General features: G+C 40.5%; 1 protein-coding gene across 1 annotated transcript in view; it reads right to left on the reverse strand.

Moving 5' to 3' along the window:
• Window positions 1-19,165, reverse strand: part of ADAM23 (ADAM metallopeptidase domain 23) — a 162,835-nt gene that overhangs the window by 63,262 nt on the left and 80,408 nt on the right. Inside the window, exons 4-5 of the mRNA XM_007469990.1 lie at window positions 11,729-11,792; window positions 1,022-1,104 (exon numbers count right to left, since the gene is read on the reverse strand). Coding sequence (XP_007470052.1) covers window positions 1,022-1,104; window positions 11,729-11,792 — 147 coding nt within the window. The remainder of the gene's footprint in view (window positions 1-1,021; window positions 1,105-11,728; window positions 11,793-19,165) is intronic.

Genomic DNA, 19,165 nt, shown 5'->3' on the forward strand with positions numbered 1-19,165 from the left:
GAGAGAGTTAACAAATATAGCAAACATAGTATGTCTTTAAAAATAAAGAGTGCATCTGAATAAATACCTTTATACTGTCCCAAATCAAATTCACATACCTGCATGGAATCACACTGTGGTCCCTCCACTGAACTAGACAGTGTATAGGCTACAGAGAGTGTAAAAAGTATACACCAAGAGCATACACATTATACCTGGCATAATTAGTTTTTGAAATTAAATGGACAGATAAGAAGATTAAACTGGGATAGAACTATTCATGCTGTTCCAGTATCTCAAGTTATTATTACAGAACCATGTACAACTAGCACAAATTTGTTATGCAAATCCAATATCACCTGTGAGAAAATAGACAGGTTCTTCATGTATAAGAAAAAGCTAAAACCACCTGATTCTGAAGAGGTAAACAGAAGTATCTTTACGCTTGCAAGTTGCAAATTTCCATTAAGACTCTGTGTTGAAAATCGCATTTAATTTTAAGAGACAGGATTTTTTATAAAGTGTGGAGATACGATTTTCAAGATCCCTTTCATCACATGGCCACAAAAGACCCTTACATGAAGTGTTACTGTGTTCGAGTCTAAAAGGAACCTACAGATGTTTATTAAGAGCCTGCCTGAAAGCTGAAGCATGGGCTCCTCTCTTTCGAACCCCACCCTTGCCTGGCCACCTCCTGCTTATCCTTAGGTTATGCTGAGTGATAGTTCCTCTGGGGGATACCTCTGGGAAACCTTTCTGGACTAGGGTCGGTCATCCCAAAAGTCCCTGTCCTTCCCCTTCATAGTACCCACCAAAATGGCAATTAAATAATAATCTGTATAATCATTTGTTTAATCTCTAAATCACTGGCAAACTCTATGTGTTAAGAGAGCAGGGACTTTGCCCTCCTTGTTCATGACTCCACATCCACTCTCTAACCCAGGACTGGTACAGAAGAGTCACTAAAATAACTATGAAAGACAAGATGGAAAGGGTGAATGGGTGAAACCAAGTTCATTCTCCCAATGACAGTCCCACATACTGAAGTCCATTGCAGGTCGACAGAGCCACCCTGGAGTCCTTGATACCTCTGATGTTTCCATGGTAATAACAGTGCTCTCCACCCTGCAATGCAGAAGAAGATTTCATTGACAAATTATGCTTTCTCCACCACGATTCACTCTTTGGGATGATTCTGTAAAGCAAAAAGAAAGGCAAGGATGATCCTAGAAACTCCTCCTGTTTGATAGGAAATCTCAAAGAGCACTAGGCAATTTTTCAACTTTTCTATAAGAAGCAGGTGTATATTCAATGTAACGAAGGAGAAAAGCCTTTAACAGAGGAATAAGACAACAATGCAACTGGAACAACTTATATACCTTTCATAAGCACGTGAGGGAGTAGACACCAGATATTGTCAAGGAATGGTCTACATCACTGAGGAGAGGCCCCCAAAGGTGCTGTTTAGAATCATTTTTTTATGGAAAACTACACAAAGCTTGGGGATTTGCTTTCTTACCCTTTAAAATCAGTTTTTTAAATTTTTTTAGAAATAATATATGAACTTAGTTTTCAAAGGCAAATAGTAACTGCGAGGACTGTTTTAAAAAACACAGCAGTTTCCTGTCGCTTTCTCTCACCACTGACACATTTTTAACACTTTTAGCTGTGTCTTCTGTTGTTTACCAATGTATTTCTTTTTTTGCGTGTGGTACTCAGGCCTCTCACTGTTGTGGCCTCTCCCGTTGCGGAACACAGGCTCCGGACGCGCAGGCTCAGCGGCCATGGCTCACGGGCCCAGCCGCTCCGTGGCATGTGGGATCCTCCCAGACCGGGGCACGAACCCGTGTCCCCTGCATCGGCAGGCGGACTCCCAACCACTGCACCACCAGGGAAGCCCACCAATGTATTTCTGAATGGAATATTTATACTGTTATGTCCTGATTTATTTCACTTTAGAAATTACCTTCCTAATATAGTATCTTGAAATCCCCTCTCACCTCCCATACATTCCAACACACATCACAAGCTTTTGGTTAAATTGATATTTAGTGTTTGTATTATGACTATGCACATATTGTTCATAGCTGTGCCACTCTGATTACATTGTCTTTTTTGCTCCATTTTAAATTTTTTCGAGAACTTTTATTTTCTTTTTTGGTTTTCCATGTATTTAGCACGTACATAGACCCTATTATCTAAAACATTATCTATAACTCTTCTAGTATGGTCAAGCACATCAGGTAATTTATCACAACCGTTTTGTTCCTGGAGACACCCCTCTTGCTTCACCCTCCTGCTGGGCCTGATGCACAGCTGCTTTACAGGACTTGTCTGTAGCATCATCCTGGGAACTCCTTTGTCCCCTTTCTGTATTGAATCCTAGATCCCATGTCTTCTCCATTCATGGTCCCCTTTCCTGGAGGTATACATGCCCTGGTAATTTGTTGAAAAAGTGTTTGCAGAAGATAAATTTGATGAGAACTTGCATGTTTGAAAACCCCTTTTTCTATCTTCACACTAGGTTGATCTTGTGGGTGGGTAGAGAATTCTAGACTGAAAATTATTTTCTCTCAGCATTTCAAAGGAATTGTGCACAGTCTTAAAGCTTCTAATGTTGCTGTTGAGAACTGGAAATTATTCTAATTGTTGACACTGTCTATACAATCTATTTTTCCCCTTTCAAGAAGACTGGAGGAAATTCTATTCACAACCATTTACACGAAATCTCAGGATATGCCTCAGTGGGGACTTTGCTTACTGATTGCACTGGGCACTCTGTGGAACCTTTGAATCAAGAAAATGCACTCTACCCAATATTCTGTAATAATCTATATGGGAAAAGAATCTGAAAAAGAATGGATATATGTATAATATATGTAACTGAATCACTTTGCTGTACACCGGAAAGTAACACAACCTTGTAAATCAACTATAGTCCAATATAAAATAAAAATTTAAAAAAATAAACTCAGACTCCTCATGAAACATATTTGAGGCTGTGGCAGTGCAGGTAATAAATAATATATCCGGGGCTTCCCTGGTGGCGCAGTGGTTGAGAGTCCGCCTGCCGATGCAGGGAACACAGGTTTGTGCCCCGGTCCGGGAGGATCCCACATGTCGTGGAGCAGCTGGGCCTATAAGCCATGGCCGCTGAGCCTATGCATCTGGAGCCTGTGCTCCGCAACGGGAGAGGCCACAACAGTGAGAGGCCTGCGTACCGCAAAAAAAAAAAAAAAAAAAAAAAAAAAAAAATATATATATATATATATATATATCCATTAAAATATTTTAAAAAAGAAAATGCATGCACTTCAGTTCTGGGAAACTTCTATTATTTCTCTGATAAACCCCCCTCCTTTCCATTTTTCTCTACAAGCTGAGCTCTTCTACCAGAGTAGAGTAGGAATGGCTGCCTGCCTATCTGGGGTAGGGAGTAGATCAGGAATTTAGTACCTTCTCTATGTAGGCTTTCAACCAATCTTTCTGTTTTCTGGCACCTTCAATTCCTGGGGCTTTCTGGGTGCAGGGACAGAAGTTGGCTTTGCTCTGCTTGGTTTTGTCCCAGTGGAACTTAGCAAAGCAAGAAAAAACTCAAACCTAAGACAATTACTCCTCATCCGTCTGCTTTCTATCACCTACGGTTTTACAGACACCTCTGATCAGCTGTCTTCTCTTCTCTTGTCTTTATCCTTGTGAGGTTACACCCTTTTGAAAATTCCTTAACTGTTATTTGAGTGGCTTATTACCAGGAAATTGAGATAAATATAAGCACTGAATCCACATTGCCTAACCGGAAGCTTCCTATTTGTTTTATTTATTTATTTATTTTATATTGACGTTATAGTTGATTTACAATGTTGTGTTACTTTCAGGTGTATCGCAAAGGGATTCAGTTATACATACATATATATCTCATTTTTTTCAGATTCTTTTCCCATATAGGTAATTACAAAATATTGACTATAGTTCCCTGTGCTATACAGCAGGTCCTTGTTGGTTACCTATTTTATATACAGTAGTGTGTATATGTTAATCACAAATTCCTTAAAGAGAATACTGACTTTGACTTTTTATTAATGATTTACATTCATCTTGATCACTGCTTATTAAGGTGTATTACAATAGCCTCAGAGGCTACTTAAGTGCCTAAAGGGGTTCACCCACACATCGAATCACCACTCCCCAACCAACTCAGTTTGTTTCCTTTTAGTAACTATAATACACACTTTCAATGTTGGTTTCTAAAATTGGTATTCTAATATTTTTACTATTTTGTAAAGGATTGCTTTTCTGTTCTCAAAGAGCAACTCTGTATATAAGTATTGACTTCTATATAATATGTCAAGTTCTATTTGCATTTTTAACTCTGGCACTTACAAGCACAAATGGTATCACACATTTCAGTAATTTGAGAATCCAGGTCGATACTCGGCAATTAAATTTCAGACTCTTCCCATGATTCTAAAAACAACCATAGGTAACTGTAAATTCCATCAAACCAGTTATTTAGCACTTTGTGTCACACCAAAAGGCTATCTTAAGTCAGGTGATTGTTAGAAGTACACAGCAAACACTGTCATATTTATTTGACCTTTCTAAGAAGAGTTCTGTTTTTTAGATTTTCCTACAATCTTTTTCCCCCCAGAAAATATTTCCAAGTCCTTTCTTAGATTTCAGTTTCATTCACTTGCTGAAGGTTGATGCTGTCTCAGTATAAAGGTCATTGGTACCTGTTTGAGTTAAGGCAGAATACTATCTGAAGGGAACTGTTTGGTTCACTGTATATCTGGATGTGGATCACCATATTTTCTCGACGTTAAATGATATTTGTGGTAACATCTAATCCCTGATGTTTATCATAAGAAAGCTTTAATATCTAAATTGTGGAATTATATTAAGCACTATAAGCAATTTGGCAGGTTCTAATTTAGTGTTAGTATTAGTAGCATTAGAGGACTTTCTGAGTTTCTTATTGCTAAATTTATACCCAAGTTTTTGAGAAAGCATTACCAGAAAAATACTGTTTGGCAACTCTCCAGATTATGCAGCATTTTGTTAACACCACTACAAAGTAACATCTTCAGGTATTTCATATTAAATAAATCCCCGTTAAGAAGACATATTCCCTCTTGGATATCAGGATGACAGGAGCGGGTCACTGCAGAAGGGCCCCTTGCAGAGGGCCTCGTTAACAAAGACACTGAGTAGTCAGCTCTGGGGGTGCCTCCACCCAGGGAACTAGCTATCTGGAACACTCACTGTCTCACTGTAACTGCCATCTCTATGCACAAATAGGAAGACACTCACAAAGTGCTAAAAGGCTCTGCCAAAGACAGCAAAAAGCCAAACTAAATCCCACTATTTCAGGCTCCAGTGTTTCCTTCTCCAATCAGGAAGGCCTCAGACAGTTCAAGAGTGCTGGCCAGACCCTTCAAGATCACCACTTATGAGTGGATCACAGATCTGTGACTAGGCAAACAGCAGACAGGAGAACCAAAAAGGGCTCATTCAGCACATGACACAAGTCTATGTGTGCCTCCATGGGCATCAGCATTTTCAGATTAAAAACTGTCAGTCTTATATTCAACAAAAATGGAACATCTAATAAATGAAGATTACTGGGTAGTCAAAGGAACTTAAAAATCCTAGTAAGTGTGCTCCCCAACTTTGTCAGCCCACCACTTCCACATAAAATCCCACAAGCCAGATAATGCTCAAACAACCCCATTGGAAACCATCAGGCAGCTCCCACAAATAATGAAACACCGAAGTCATGTGCATCCTTTAACACATTTCCTAATCAGATATGTAACAGCTCTGTGAGTCTAGGGATAACTTCGTGAGGGAAAAAAAGATTTGGCTCCCTGGTATTATTGACTGAACGACAGGAATGATTTGATTCTACTCACTTTATTTTTTTCACTTTTTTTTTGTTCTTTTTTTAAAATTGGAATATAGTTGACTTATAATGTTGTGTTAGTTTCAGGTATACAGCAAAGTGATTCAGTTTATCTATCTATCTATATTCTTTTTTAGATTCTTTTACATTATAGGTTATTACAAGATATTGAGTATAGTTCCTTGTGCTACAATACAGTAGGTCCTTGTTGGCTATCTATTTTATATATAGTAGTGTGTATATTTTAACCCTATACTTCTAATTAATCCCTCCCCCCCTTCCCCTTTGATTTTACTCATTTTAAATAGAACCTATTGGAAACAGAATCTATCGTTTCAATAAAATTTATTTTAAAATTGCCCCACCTTTGTGTCTGTTTAATTATCTCATCTGCTTCAGTAAAGTTCAATCAGCCAATTCTTATTATCTTCATTGCTTAAGAAACCCTCATAAACCTGGGCATTCATGGTGACCAGGCACTGATGTTTTCAATCAACTCCTGTACATCTGGATAAACATTTGAAAAGAAACTCCACAGGCCACATCTCACAAATGTGTATATTATGATATTCCAGGTTCTGAATATGGTAATTAAAAACTCTGACACTATACTCAAGTGATTATTCTATATGCATATCTTTAAATACTTCAAACTTGTCAACCAGCATGATATATCAATCTATTTAATAAATCATTGGGCTGGTTGCAAAAAAAGAAATAAGTTTTTTAAAATCTATGGGCTTCCTTGGTGGCATAGTGGTTAAGAATCCACCTGCCAATGCAGGGGACACGGGTTCAAGCCCTGGTCCAGGAAGAGCCCACATGCCACGGAGCAACTAAGCCTGTGCACCACAACTACTGAGCCTGCGCTCTAGAGCCCGCGAGCCACAACTACTGAGCCCACGTGCCACAACTACTGAAGCCCACGTGCCTAGAGCCCGTGCTCCACAACAAGAGAAGCCACCGTAATGAGAAGTCCGTGCACTGCAAAGAAGAGTAGCCCCCGCTCAGCACAACTAGAGAAAGCCCACGCGCATCAACAAAGACCCAGCGCAGCCAAAAATAAATAAATAAATTTTTTAAAAAATCTATAATGGGGGGCTTCCCTGGTGGCGCAGCGGTTGAGAGTCCGCCTGCCGATGCAGGGAACACGGGTTCGTGCCCCGGTCCAGGAAGATCCCACATGCTGCAGAGCGGCTGGGCCCGTGAGACATGACAGCTGAGCCTGCGCATCCGGAGCCTGTGCTCCGCAACAGGAGAGGCCACAACAGTGAGAAGCCTGCGTACAACACACACACACAAAAAAATCGATAATGGGACACATGTACCTGAATTTGAATACTACAGAAAAAGGATACAAAAAACATTTCAGAGAATTGGACAACTGGAGAACTCAACACCTGTTTAATTATTTACCTTCATTAAACTCAAGGGGAAAAACATGTTCAGGTATGAGAAGTTTGTCTGTACTATATATATTTTAATTCTATATACATTTTTAATAGTTCACACAAATCACACTATTCAAATTTTTTTTTTCTTTTTTTTTTTCTTTTCCTTTTTTTTGCGATATGTGGGCCTCTCACTGTCGTGGCCTTTCCCGTTGCCGGACGCGCAAGCTCAGCGCCCATGGCTCACGGGCCCAGCCGCTCCGCGGCATGTGGGATCCTCCCGGACCGGGGCACGAACCCGTATCCCCTGCATCGGCAGGCGGACTCCCAACCACTGCGCCACCAGGGAGGCCCCACACTATTCAAATTTAAAATAGCTTTGTGAGGAGCCAATGTGGTCTGCTCTCTTGATTTCCTGGGGAATTTTTTAGCCTCCCAGTCAGAAGCCTTGCCCACAGAAGCCCATTCCCTCTGACAACAGTCCCTGCCAAGAAGCCTTCATGGACGAAGTGAGCTTGAACTGAACCATGGTAATGATTTGATAAGGAAAGCATAAAAAACATCCTAGGAGGGCGATGTGATTAAAATGACAAAAGAACAAAGGCGAGAATAGAATATAGAACCCACAAGGACAGGGATTTTTATCTGCTTGGTTCACTAATGCACATCCAGCTCCTAGATCAGTGACTAGACCAGAGTGAGTGAAATCAATATCTGTTTAATAGATAAATAAGAATGGCTTCTTCATGAGCCTAAGTGACAAGACCAATCTGAAAGGACCAGAGGATTTATGTTTGTTGGGACAGTGGGTAAATAAACTCCCATTACCTACTTGAGAAGTTTTTTATTTTGAGATGCTCTTTTATAGAGTATAATTCAGTGGTTTTTAGTATATTAAAACACGGTTGTGTAACAATCACCACTTTCTAATTCCAGGATACTTTCATCACCTCAAAAGGAAATCCTTTGCCTATTAGCAGTCATTCCCCATTCCTCCTTATACCTCCCTAACCTCCCCCAGCCCCTGGCAACCACCGATGTACTTTCAGTCTCTATGAATTTCCCTACTCTGGACATTTCAAACAAATGGAACCACATAATATGTGGTCCTTTGCAACTAATTTCTTTCGTTTAGCATAATATTTATAAGATTCATCCATGTTGTAGCATGTATCAATCAGTACTTCATTCCTTTTTATAGCTGAATAATATAGCACGTTTTGTTTATTTATTCACCAACTGATGGACATTTGGTTTGTTTCCATTTTCTTGCTATTATGAATAACACTGCTATAAACATCCATGTACAAATCTTTTCTTGGGGGCTTCCCTGGTGGCGCAGTGGTTGAGAGTCCGCCTGCCGATGCAGGGGACGTGGGTTCGTGCCCCGGTCTGGGAGGATCCCACATGCCGCGGAGCGGCTGGGCCCATGAGCCATGGCCGCTGAGCCTGCGTGTCCGGAGCCTGTGCTCCGCAACGGGAGAGGCCACAACAGTGAGAGGCCCGCGTACCGCAAAAAAAAAAAAAAAAAAAAGCTATCGCTCTGTTGGTACACAAGGAAAGTTCTTCCACGTGCATTTACTAATACCTGGCACCTATTCTATACTGCCTACTTAATCTGCTGAGCTCTCCAGTTCCAATATTTGCTTCACAAGGAAACAAGCCCATTTAGCCCACTTTCATCCAATAAAAGTAAAAGCCTAAGACTTTAGCCTCTTCTTAACTAGAAGTGGGAACTAGGTAGGGGCTTCATAGCTGTGATATGGGAAGACATAGACAGGTTCCTCCTAAGTGTGGTTCATCATTTTGTTCGACTCTAATTCCCAGAATATTTTAAACGTACACATTTAGATTTCACTTCAAAGCCAAGTAGCCTATTAGTGATTCTGTTCCTCCCTAGTCATGTGAATAATGGTGTGTGTGTGTGTGTGTGTGCGTGTGCACGCACATGTACTTTTGTCTAAATAGTTTGAGATCTTCGGAAGAAAGGTTGCACGGGTGTAAAAACAGGTTTATTTAATCTAGCCATTCTTACATACTGATTTTCTTTTCTGGTACTTGATACAAAGATTTTCTTAAACAACATGGAAGGCAATGTGAAGTTTAAAAACATGTTTTTAAAAATGTGTATGTAATGGTAGTAGGAGCATGAATTTATACAAACTTTCAGAAAAAAAAACTCTCAATATGTAGCAAAAGCCTTAAAAATATACCAACTCTTTTTTTGTTTTGTTTTGTTTTGTTTTTTCGGTACACGGGCCTCTCACTGCTGTGGCCTCTCCCGTTGCGGAGCACAGGCTCCGGGACGCGCAGGCTCAGCGGCCATGGCTCACGGGCCCAGCCCCTCCGCGGCACGCGGGATCCTCCCAGGCCAGGGCACGAGCCTGCATCTCTTGCATCGGCAGGCAGACTCTCAACCACTGCGCCACCAGGGAAGCCCTATACCAACTCTTTAACCCAGAAAATTCCATTCTCAAAATTAATCCTTAATCAGTTATTAAAGAAGTGTTCAAAATGTATCTGGAAGGCCTTTCCTTAAAGTTATTTGTACAGTGAAAGAGCAGAAGCAATCTAAATGTCTATCATTATGGGATTAAACAAATTATAGCAAATGAATTGGAAACAATATGATACATTTTTTTAAATAAAAGTTTAGAAGAATTTTTAATGAATGCTAAAATGTTTATAATATTGGTAGGTTAAAAAATTCTCCCACAAGATAATGTGTACCATATCATCTCAGGTTTTAGAGTGTTTGTATAGATACATACACATAAAAAACAGACTGTTACCATTTATTCATTACATATAAAGCAAGTCAGTTTGGGTATATAAACTGTTTGGAGAAAATGGGTCATAAATAAGAAAAAAGCAATGAATACAAAAACAAACTGCAATGAACACTTCTGTCAGAGTTAAAATACCCTTTGTTTTAAGTTTTAGTTACAACTGATGCAAGATTTGACGTGTCTTATTCATGATAAGGCCTCCATTTGGGACCTCAAATGACCTCTGAAGACCAATTAGCTATTTCATTTCTTTAAAAAAAAAAAAAAAAAGACCTTCCTGTGAGAAGTTTGGATCAGGTTACCGCAGCCTGCAAAGGTGGTTCATTTGCTGAGTCTGTAAAGGTCTCATGCAATCATCTCTTCTCCAGACTCATGATTCAGCATCTGCAGTGCTCACAGCACTGGCACAGCTGACAGAAGCTTTGTTTTGTACAAATGCCAGGCAGCACTGTTCCCGTGCTTGATTTAGCATTTCTATTCACTTTCCACAGCATTAACTTTTAAGGAGATTCAACAACCCCCCAGGTGCAGCCTAAGGTGAGAACTGACAGACTAGTAAGAATAATATATGGAAGTTCTTAATCTAGGGCATAAAATTCAAAGGTTTGGAACGCACATCAAACTACAAACGTCCCAACTGTTAGTTGGACAGTTATAAATCCGGAGAAATGCCATGACCCCTCATGGCAGTAATCTCAGTTCATACCACCTATAATAAATACTTGTTAAGAGGTTATCAGACTGACAAGCCCAGGTTATCAGACTGTACAACCCAACAAACCCACACATGAAAGGTCCACTTTTGTGCCAGTACTCATTAGCAATCAAGGAAAGAGCCCAGTAATGTTTCCCCCCTTTTTTTGTTTCCCTGTTTGTGTCCCATTCCCATGGCACCCATGGACGCTGCTTAGGCTCAATGGCACTCTGTGGCCTTCTTACAAATCAGAGTCTCTGGATGCAGCCATTCCAGGGATTTTCATCCTGTCTGGTGGAGAGCAACTGTGTTCCTTACATACAAGTAATCTCTCTCTCTTGTTTTAATCTAAACCCACTTTTCCTTATTGATCTTCCAGAAGAGAACAGTTAACCTCCAAATGAAAGAAATCAAGCACCCCACTGCATTTATATTACAATGCTTGGTGGCCTTGAGAAGGCGTATGTGTCCTCTTTCCACTTCAATTTCTTCCTTTGAGCAACAGGAATAATAATACCCACCTCAGAGAATTGTTGTGAAGATTGAGAGGGAGAATGTTCCCGACATCTTCCTTTCCCCATCTGTCCTCTGTCCTTCATGGGTACCAAGGTCCCTTGGACTAAACAGTCACTCTAACAGCCCACCCAGTCTGATCATTCAATTTCTCTGCCCATGAGCCTAGTGCTGCCATGGAACTGGAGAGCTCTTGATACCGTTCACTTACATAAGATACTGTATGTATAACCAAAACAATGATCATTTCTTTATTGGCTGGAGTCTCTAATGTTATCTCAAGCATTTGTAAATTTTAATCAATTTCTCCTAAACTTATTTTAAATTCAAAAATAATAGCCTTGTATAAGAGGCCAGAGGATTTTAGTGAGATAGACAACAAAACAATGAAGTGTGCAATGAACAGTTCTATGATTAAGTATATTTATACTACAGGATGTCCATGTGCTATTGACCATACCTTAGAGTACCGTGGTTTCCCATTTTCATAGTGAATCTCCACATAATCAGAAGACAGCAAACCACTACAAAGGAAAGAAAATAGAGTGATTTCCACATCTAGGACACTTGGAGGTTTAAAAATAACCAGCTCAATAAATAGATGTGAGAGCCTTGTAAACCACAAAGAGCTCCAGTCCACAGTAAGGACAGAACAGGTTATCATCAAGAGTCTTAAATGTTATCCAGCAACAAATCATTCCTCTGTCTGTTAAAAAAGATAAAATACAAATAACTTAAAGATGAACTCCTTTTATACACACATTCGTCATTTGATTGATATGTTAATATGGAACAAACAAAAAGGCAGGTAACAGGAGAAGACAGGCTCTATATAAATCCCACAATTACGCTCTAAACAATTGGAATCTCAAAACAATCGTTGAGGAAGAGTACAGAGAAAAGACCAGATAGAAAATATTTTAGGCTTTTCAAGCCACAGGGTCTCTATAACAACTACTCAACTCTGCTGTATTATCACATAAGTAGCCACAGGCAGTACGGTTGTGTTCCAACAACACCTCATTTAGGGACACTGAAATCTGAATTTCACATAATTTTCACCAGTCAGGAAATTTTTCTTTAATTTTTTTCAACCATTTGAAAGTGTAAAAAACATTCTTAGCTTGAGGTCTGTACCAAAACAGGAATGCTGGATTTGGCCCACGCGCCATAGTTTGCTAACTCCTGGAATAAAGAATAACAGTTAAGAATATAGACTGTGAAGTCGGAGTGGGGTTTAAAACCTAGCCCAGCTCCTTGTTAGTAGTGTGACTATGGGCAAGTTACCCAACTCAGCCTTTACATGAGTCACATGGAGACAACAAAGAGTGTGAATCTCATACACACCAAGAGGATTAAATGAAAGCATCCACGTGAGAACTCAGCGCTGAGTATGTGCCCAGTAACGGGCACTGCGGCTGTCACTATTTTTAACTCAGCTTCTTCCAACACATTTCTCCCTATACAATGTGGGAAATAAGAAATATGTGCCTCCGAGGCAGCTCTGGATTGTTAGGGCATCCGGGTTCCTGTTTGGGCTCTGCCACTAGAAATAATGATTATAAGAGATCACTCACATTGACTGAACACTTACTACATCCCAGCCACTGTTCTAAGGACTATAAAGGTAGAACTCATTTAACCCTAATGGTAACTGAAGAACAGCAGTAGGTTCTACGATGAGCTGGATGTGTGCCCTGCATTTAGGCCTCGATTTCCTCTTCTGCAAAAGAGTTGCAGCAGACGATGCCTCAGGTCCCTCTTGCTCTGACATTCTATTTTCTAAAATTCTGCCTAGTAGTAGGTTTTCTTATTAGGAAAACTTGACACTGCTTCTTTAACAGAAGGATGGGAGGACCCAATGATTTCACATCATTTTGAGAACTGCACCTGATGTGGTTCTAAAATGACCCAGTGCGGAGGGCTGGAGGAGGCTTGGAGCCAGTCAACAGAATAACTGGGAGCCACATGTGTGCCTGGTCCAGCCTGGTTTCCTGTGTGAGCAGAAGGACAACCTTTACAACATGGAAATAAAGCAGGTGCTTGTACCTTGGACAGGTTTTCCTATTGAAATTACTAATCAAATGTGTGTCTGCTGATGATTCTACATTTGAAACTAATTATGGTACGTCTACTCATTCCCTTTTCAAAATCTCAATAATCGTAAAAATAATGAGAGTTCTTAGCTCTCTATACTTGAGAATACCTGAGAAGATACAGGAAATTCTTTCAGTTCTAGTTAATGAAGTCAGCACTGCGAATGTACATAAACAGGGTTGTTGTTGGCAACATTTCTCTGAGGAATCTTTCCAAGAGGCAGGGAGGTTGCACTAACTTCATTTTAATTACCTCTCTCTACAGGTCATTCATTATTTTCAAAATTCTCAACCACACCATCACTGGAGCATGTCTAACAGTTGAAAACAAGGTTATTTTAGACCCCTACTTTTGTTTGTAATTACAAAAGCAGATAAAAACATTCTAACCATTAACTACCAAACGGATAAAGGTCACTTTAATTATCGTATTTCTCTCTTTTCTAGGGCCTTTTCCCCACCATGGACATACCTATTTCTAATATCTCCCGCATTTGAGAAGCTTTTTTTTTTTAACTTATTTATTTTATTTTATTTATTTTTGGCTGTGTTGGGTCTTCGTTGCTGCACGCAGGCTTTTTCTAGTTGCAGTGAGCGGGGGCTACTTTTCATTGCGGTGCACAGGCTTCTCATTGTAGTGGCTTCTCTTGTTGCGGAGCACGGGCTCTAGGCACGTGGGCTTCAGTAATTGTGGTGCGCGGGCTTCAGTAGTTGTGGCTCGCGGGTTTAGAGCGCAGGCTCAGTAGTTGTGGCGCACGGGCTTAGTTGCTCCGTGGCATGTGGGATCTTCCCGGACCAGGGCTCGAACCCATGTTCCCTGCATTGGCAGGTGGATTCTTAACCACTGCGCCACCAGGGAAGCCCTGAGAACCTTAAAGAAGGAAAATAGCTACTTTTCTAGGACAGACAGAGATAGACATAAGACCCTATCCTCCCTTTCACAGAGACGCTCTACTCTCCCACCTCCTATAAATAGCACCGCACCCCCATTTGCACCATCCTTCCCTCCTGTCCGACCATTCTTCCCTTAAAACTGTTTCTTTCGCTTATCACAGTGTCCCCCGCACCTGGCATAACGCCTAGTGCATAGCAGACGCTTAATCAACATTTGCTGAGTGAGCAAACATCTACCAACATCCACTATACGCCAGGCCCATACCATGTGCTGGGAAGTGGGGATGAAGAATGCAACTCTCTGAAACCGAAACTAAGCAAATCAGTACAAATGTATGAGATTCGCCATCTCATTCTAGAATATTATTTGTAATCTTCCTGAAAGTGAATTAATGTCAACTGAAATGTAATCTAATTACAAAAGTCTTGATGTAATTTTGAAATGAGACTTTTCAGTGAGGGGCAAGTAACACTGGAAAGGAAGAACTGAATAGCTAATTGTGTGGTGGTGTGTCTCCAGCTCCACCCTGCAGAAAAGGAACAGGTCATCTGTATCTCTGTAGGCCTGAAGATGAGTTGTCTGACAATCTCCACCTGCAGATGTTCTCCAAGGCCCTTCCTCCACCTCTGCCCTCTGTAGTTTCCCTAGTAGAACTTCCTGTTGAAAATACAATGTTCTAACGTGCCAATACTGATCTATTTAGCAATTATGGTCCCGAGTATAAATAGTCATTGTACTTTCTTGATCAGCCAGTTGGGTGTTTGGTTCTGAGTTGTCTGATAACCTGGGGAGACTGATGAAAAGGAATTTCTGAACATTCTAAGTTCTGAAATAAACATCCTTTTTCTAGTCATTTAAGTTACAGAAAAGCTATACACCCCAGCTACTACAGTCCTTCTCATGCAGGTTATCTGGTGAAAGAGAGAGGTGGCCTTGGGAAGTAAGGAGATAAATGTAGGATGGAAGTTCAAAGCAAGGTGAAAGAGAGTGGAAGAATTGGAATAAGAAAATTCCCTTTTGATTATTGTTATGGAACCCTCTTGCTCACCGCCTTCATGGTGAATCTGCATCACAAAGGTAGTGAAAAGAGCTTGAACTAGACAATGTGATTTTACTCAGCATGTGAAGAACAAGTATAAGCACCTTAATGATGCTGAACTCCAAGAGCAGGAGAATGGCAAGACGATTAAAACATGGCAAATGAGCCGAGAGTCAGATCAATGAAGGGGACTGTGGCAGAAATAATGCTGAGTATCCACCAAATCCCATTGCATCTTCCCCTTCCTAGAACAGTAAGACTATATTTCACAGCTTCCAGAGCAGTTAGATTGGGGTCAAGAGATTGAATTTTGGCTCATGAGATATGGGGGGAAGTAATGTCTATTCTTCCAGTTTGACCATTAAAATCCATGCTTGATTATCCAAGCTCTCTCCTCCCTGGGACCCTGGCAGTCACATGCTCTGGAAGCCACATGCCCTAGATGGCACAGCTACAAGGTGAATGCAGCCTAGGTTCCTACATCTTTACTAGAGAACAGCTTCCTAGGAAAGCCACTCAAATTGCAATAGACCATAATGTGGGTAAGAGACAAAATATTACAGTGTCAATTCTCAGACTTCATCTTTACTATTGAAACATGGTCTAAATGTATCTAATTCCAGCATCTATCACAAAAAAAGTTTTAGAAATTTATGTTCAAAGAATTTCAGAATCATCAGCAAATATACAAAGAGAACTTGTATAAGATCTAGGCATTGGAAAATCACACAAAGAGGGAAGTTTTGCCTGTATAAATATTTGTCGGAGTCCTTGAGTTTGAGATTTATGTGTCTAATGAGAGAAGGTACATGAATAGTCAGGTGGTCAAAACTCCAAAAGTTTATATCTTACATTCCTCCAAGGAGGCTCATTATGGAAAAGCCAAGGATCTGAGTAATTGGAAAAGTAACTTACCAAGAATCCCTAGTGCCTGGAAAAGTCATTAACCAAGAAGAGTGGATGACTTCTAGTTTTTTGGAAGATAACTTGAATCCCTTACTTTTTTTTTTTTTTTTTTTGCGGTACGCGGGCCTCTCACTGTTGTGGCCTCTCCTGTTGTGGAGCACAGGCTCCGGACCCGCAGGCTCAGCGGCCATGGTTCACAGGCCCAGCCGCTCTGCAGCATGTGGGATCTTCCCAGACCGGGGCACGAACCCATGTCCCCTGCATCGGCAGGCGGACTCCCAACCACTGCGCCACCAGGGAAGCCCTGAATCCCTTACTTTAAAGAAGGAACTATATGCCTTCTTTTGAACAATCCCGGTCATGGCAGGCTGTGAGTGGGTTAATCAAGCAAATTAAATTGTTCAGAATGAGACGACATAGAGAACAGGGTCTTGAGCTCTAAGGACAACTACTAGGAACGGCAAACATTGGACCACAAAGATGTGGTCATCTGCCCTCTTACCAATTTCTGTTGATTAAAGAGTCCAAGGATCTGGCTTGGTAACACATTCATTCATTTAGTGACAAAAAATGCTGAGCACTATGGAGATTCTCAAATTCATGGGGCAGCAAGGATGACAGCGTTGGACAACGAAGCACCACGCCTGCCCCCTCTTCCCACTAGAAGCTTCACATTTTTCCTTTTATACACATAACTATTTTAATTCATTAAATAATTACTCTAAGTTGTAATGAGGAGAGACACAGAATTTAAACTAGTACATTCATACAAGCAGAAGCTTGTAACTTTACTATTATCCTACTGTCCTTACACTGCTTTCCTTTTTTTTTTTTTTTTCCTTTGTGGCACGCGGGCCCCCCACTGCCACGGCCTCTCCTGCCGCGGAGCACAGGCTCCGGATGCGCAGGCTCAGCGGCCATGGCCCACGGGCCCAGCCGCTCCGCGGCATGTGGGATCTTCCTGGACCGGGGCACAAACCCGTGTCCCCCGCATCAGCACGTGGACTCCCAACCACTGCGCCACCAGGGAAGCCCTGCTTTCCTTTTTGAACACAACAGACTTAAGAAGTAAGATGATTCTTCAACCACCACTTCTCTCAAGTCTTAAGAAAAAGTTAGACTCATCCCACCTAAAATAATTTGTATGCCAAAAGTTATTTCAGCTAGGAAATATACACTCCTTTGAGTGTAGACAATACAATAAGAGTTTTAAAGCTGTGTTCAAAGATTGTAGACATGGAGAGGTTGAGATTTAAGAGAGTAGAAATGATACGTTAAGTGTGTGAAAGTAATTATAGGTTGAATTGAGGCTTGGTGTTAAGTCAAAGAAAGATGGCACGGCAGGCAAAGGCTGGGGAATGTGGGCATGTTTCATAGGAACAGAGCTGGAGGTGGAGACTACTCCTAGCACAGGCAGCTTGTAGAGATGTAAGCTTCTTTGAGGGTCATGACAGGAATTTAATGAGTTCCTAAACCACATAAGAGGTTGCAGTATTTTAATGTGTAGGCACTCATAACTGATGGCCCATGCACCATAATACAGTGAAGAACACTCAAATATATTAAGAATTGGAAACATAGGCAGGGCTGCAAGTTAATAGATAGGGCAGTAGAGAGAAGAGGAATTAGGGGAGAAATAAGGGATGAACTTGAGGTGATGTAAAAGCTGAGGACCCCCACGTGATCAGCCGATAAGAGGAGCCAATTATGAGTTCCTCTCTGAGGAAGCAGCATCAATAGAGACGCTTTTACTTACACAAAAATAAAAGATGTCTAATTTCTCCTGCCCAGCTTTTAAGCCACACCACTGGCTTAACGCCTTCCTAGCGTGGCTGCCAGCACCTCTATAAGTACACCAGTAATTTTGAGATTCCTCTATGATAGAATTGTAGTTACTTTCACACAAATGGGTAATTTTACCCCCATACATCATGAAACAAAAACATTTAAACACAGGGAAAACTGAATCCAAATAAAGAGAGCATACCTTTTGAACACAGTTATGCATAACTGAAATGCTTTGGTGCACCATTTTCAAAGCTAATAATGAATATTATAGTGTGTTGAATATTGCTAATATAGGTTCTCTTCTGGTCTGCCCAATATTTATTTATACTATTATCAAACCAGGCTTGACATGCAGTAAAATCGTAGAGAAACAGATATGGATCTATTATCAGCCTTGCCTTCTGGTAACTTTGTCTCGAAGAAAAAAACTCCCTTCTCCAAGTCTAGTGTTTGCCACATCTCTCAGGACAAGAGCTCCCTACTTCTTTCATGTTTCAGTCTATAGAGAAAAAGTGCACATTTGTTTATACCATGTCCACCCTTCCCAGGTACACATGAAATAGTCAGAAGTGTAAAAAGGAAATGAATGGGAAAACTACCAGAAATAATAAGAATTAAGTAAGATAGCCAGTTATAAGATATATACGCAAAAGCAAAATACATTTCTATGTGCACAAGCAAAAATAACCTAGAAATAATCCAGGGGAAAAGTTTCTACTAACGATGACAACAGCGGCAACAAATGTTATATATGTATTATGCATGCGGATATTTACACATATATGTATAGTACATGTACTCCGTACCATTAATGTAATTCCAAACAAAATCTCAGAAAGTTTGTTTAACTTGATGAAATTATTCTAAAGCTCATCTTAAAGAATAAATGTTTATGACAACCCAAACATGTTTTTCAAAAGAGGAGTAACAATAGGACCTCATATTACTACTACAGTAAATGAAATACAGAGCACTGGCCTGATTAGATGGACAGCCCAAAGGACAGAACAGAAAGTCCAGAGATTCAAGGTCATATAAAAAATGTAATAGATGAAAATAATGACATTTTAAATTGGTAAAGAAGAGAATAAATAGGTTTGGGACAAGTGACTAAACATTTTGGGAAAGTTAGATCCCTACATCAGATCTTACACCAAATAATAATATATGCCT

This window comes from Lipotes vexillifer, unplaced genomic scaffold (genome assembly GCF_000442215.2).
Source record: "Lipotes vexillifer unplaced genomic scaffold, Lipotes_vexillifer_v1.1 scaffold341, whole genome shotgun sequence".
In the NCBI taxonomy this organism is placed as follows: Eukaryota; Metazoa; Chordata; class Mammalia; order Artiodactyla; family Lipotidae; genus Lipotes; species Lipotes vexillifer.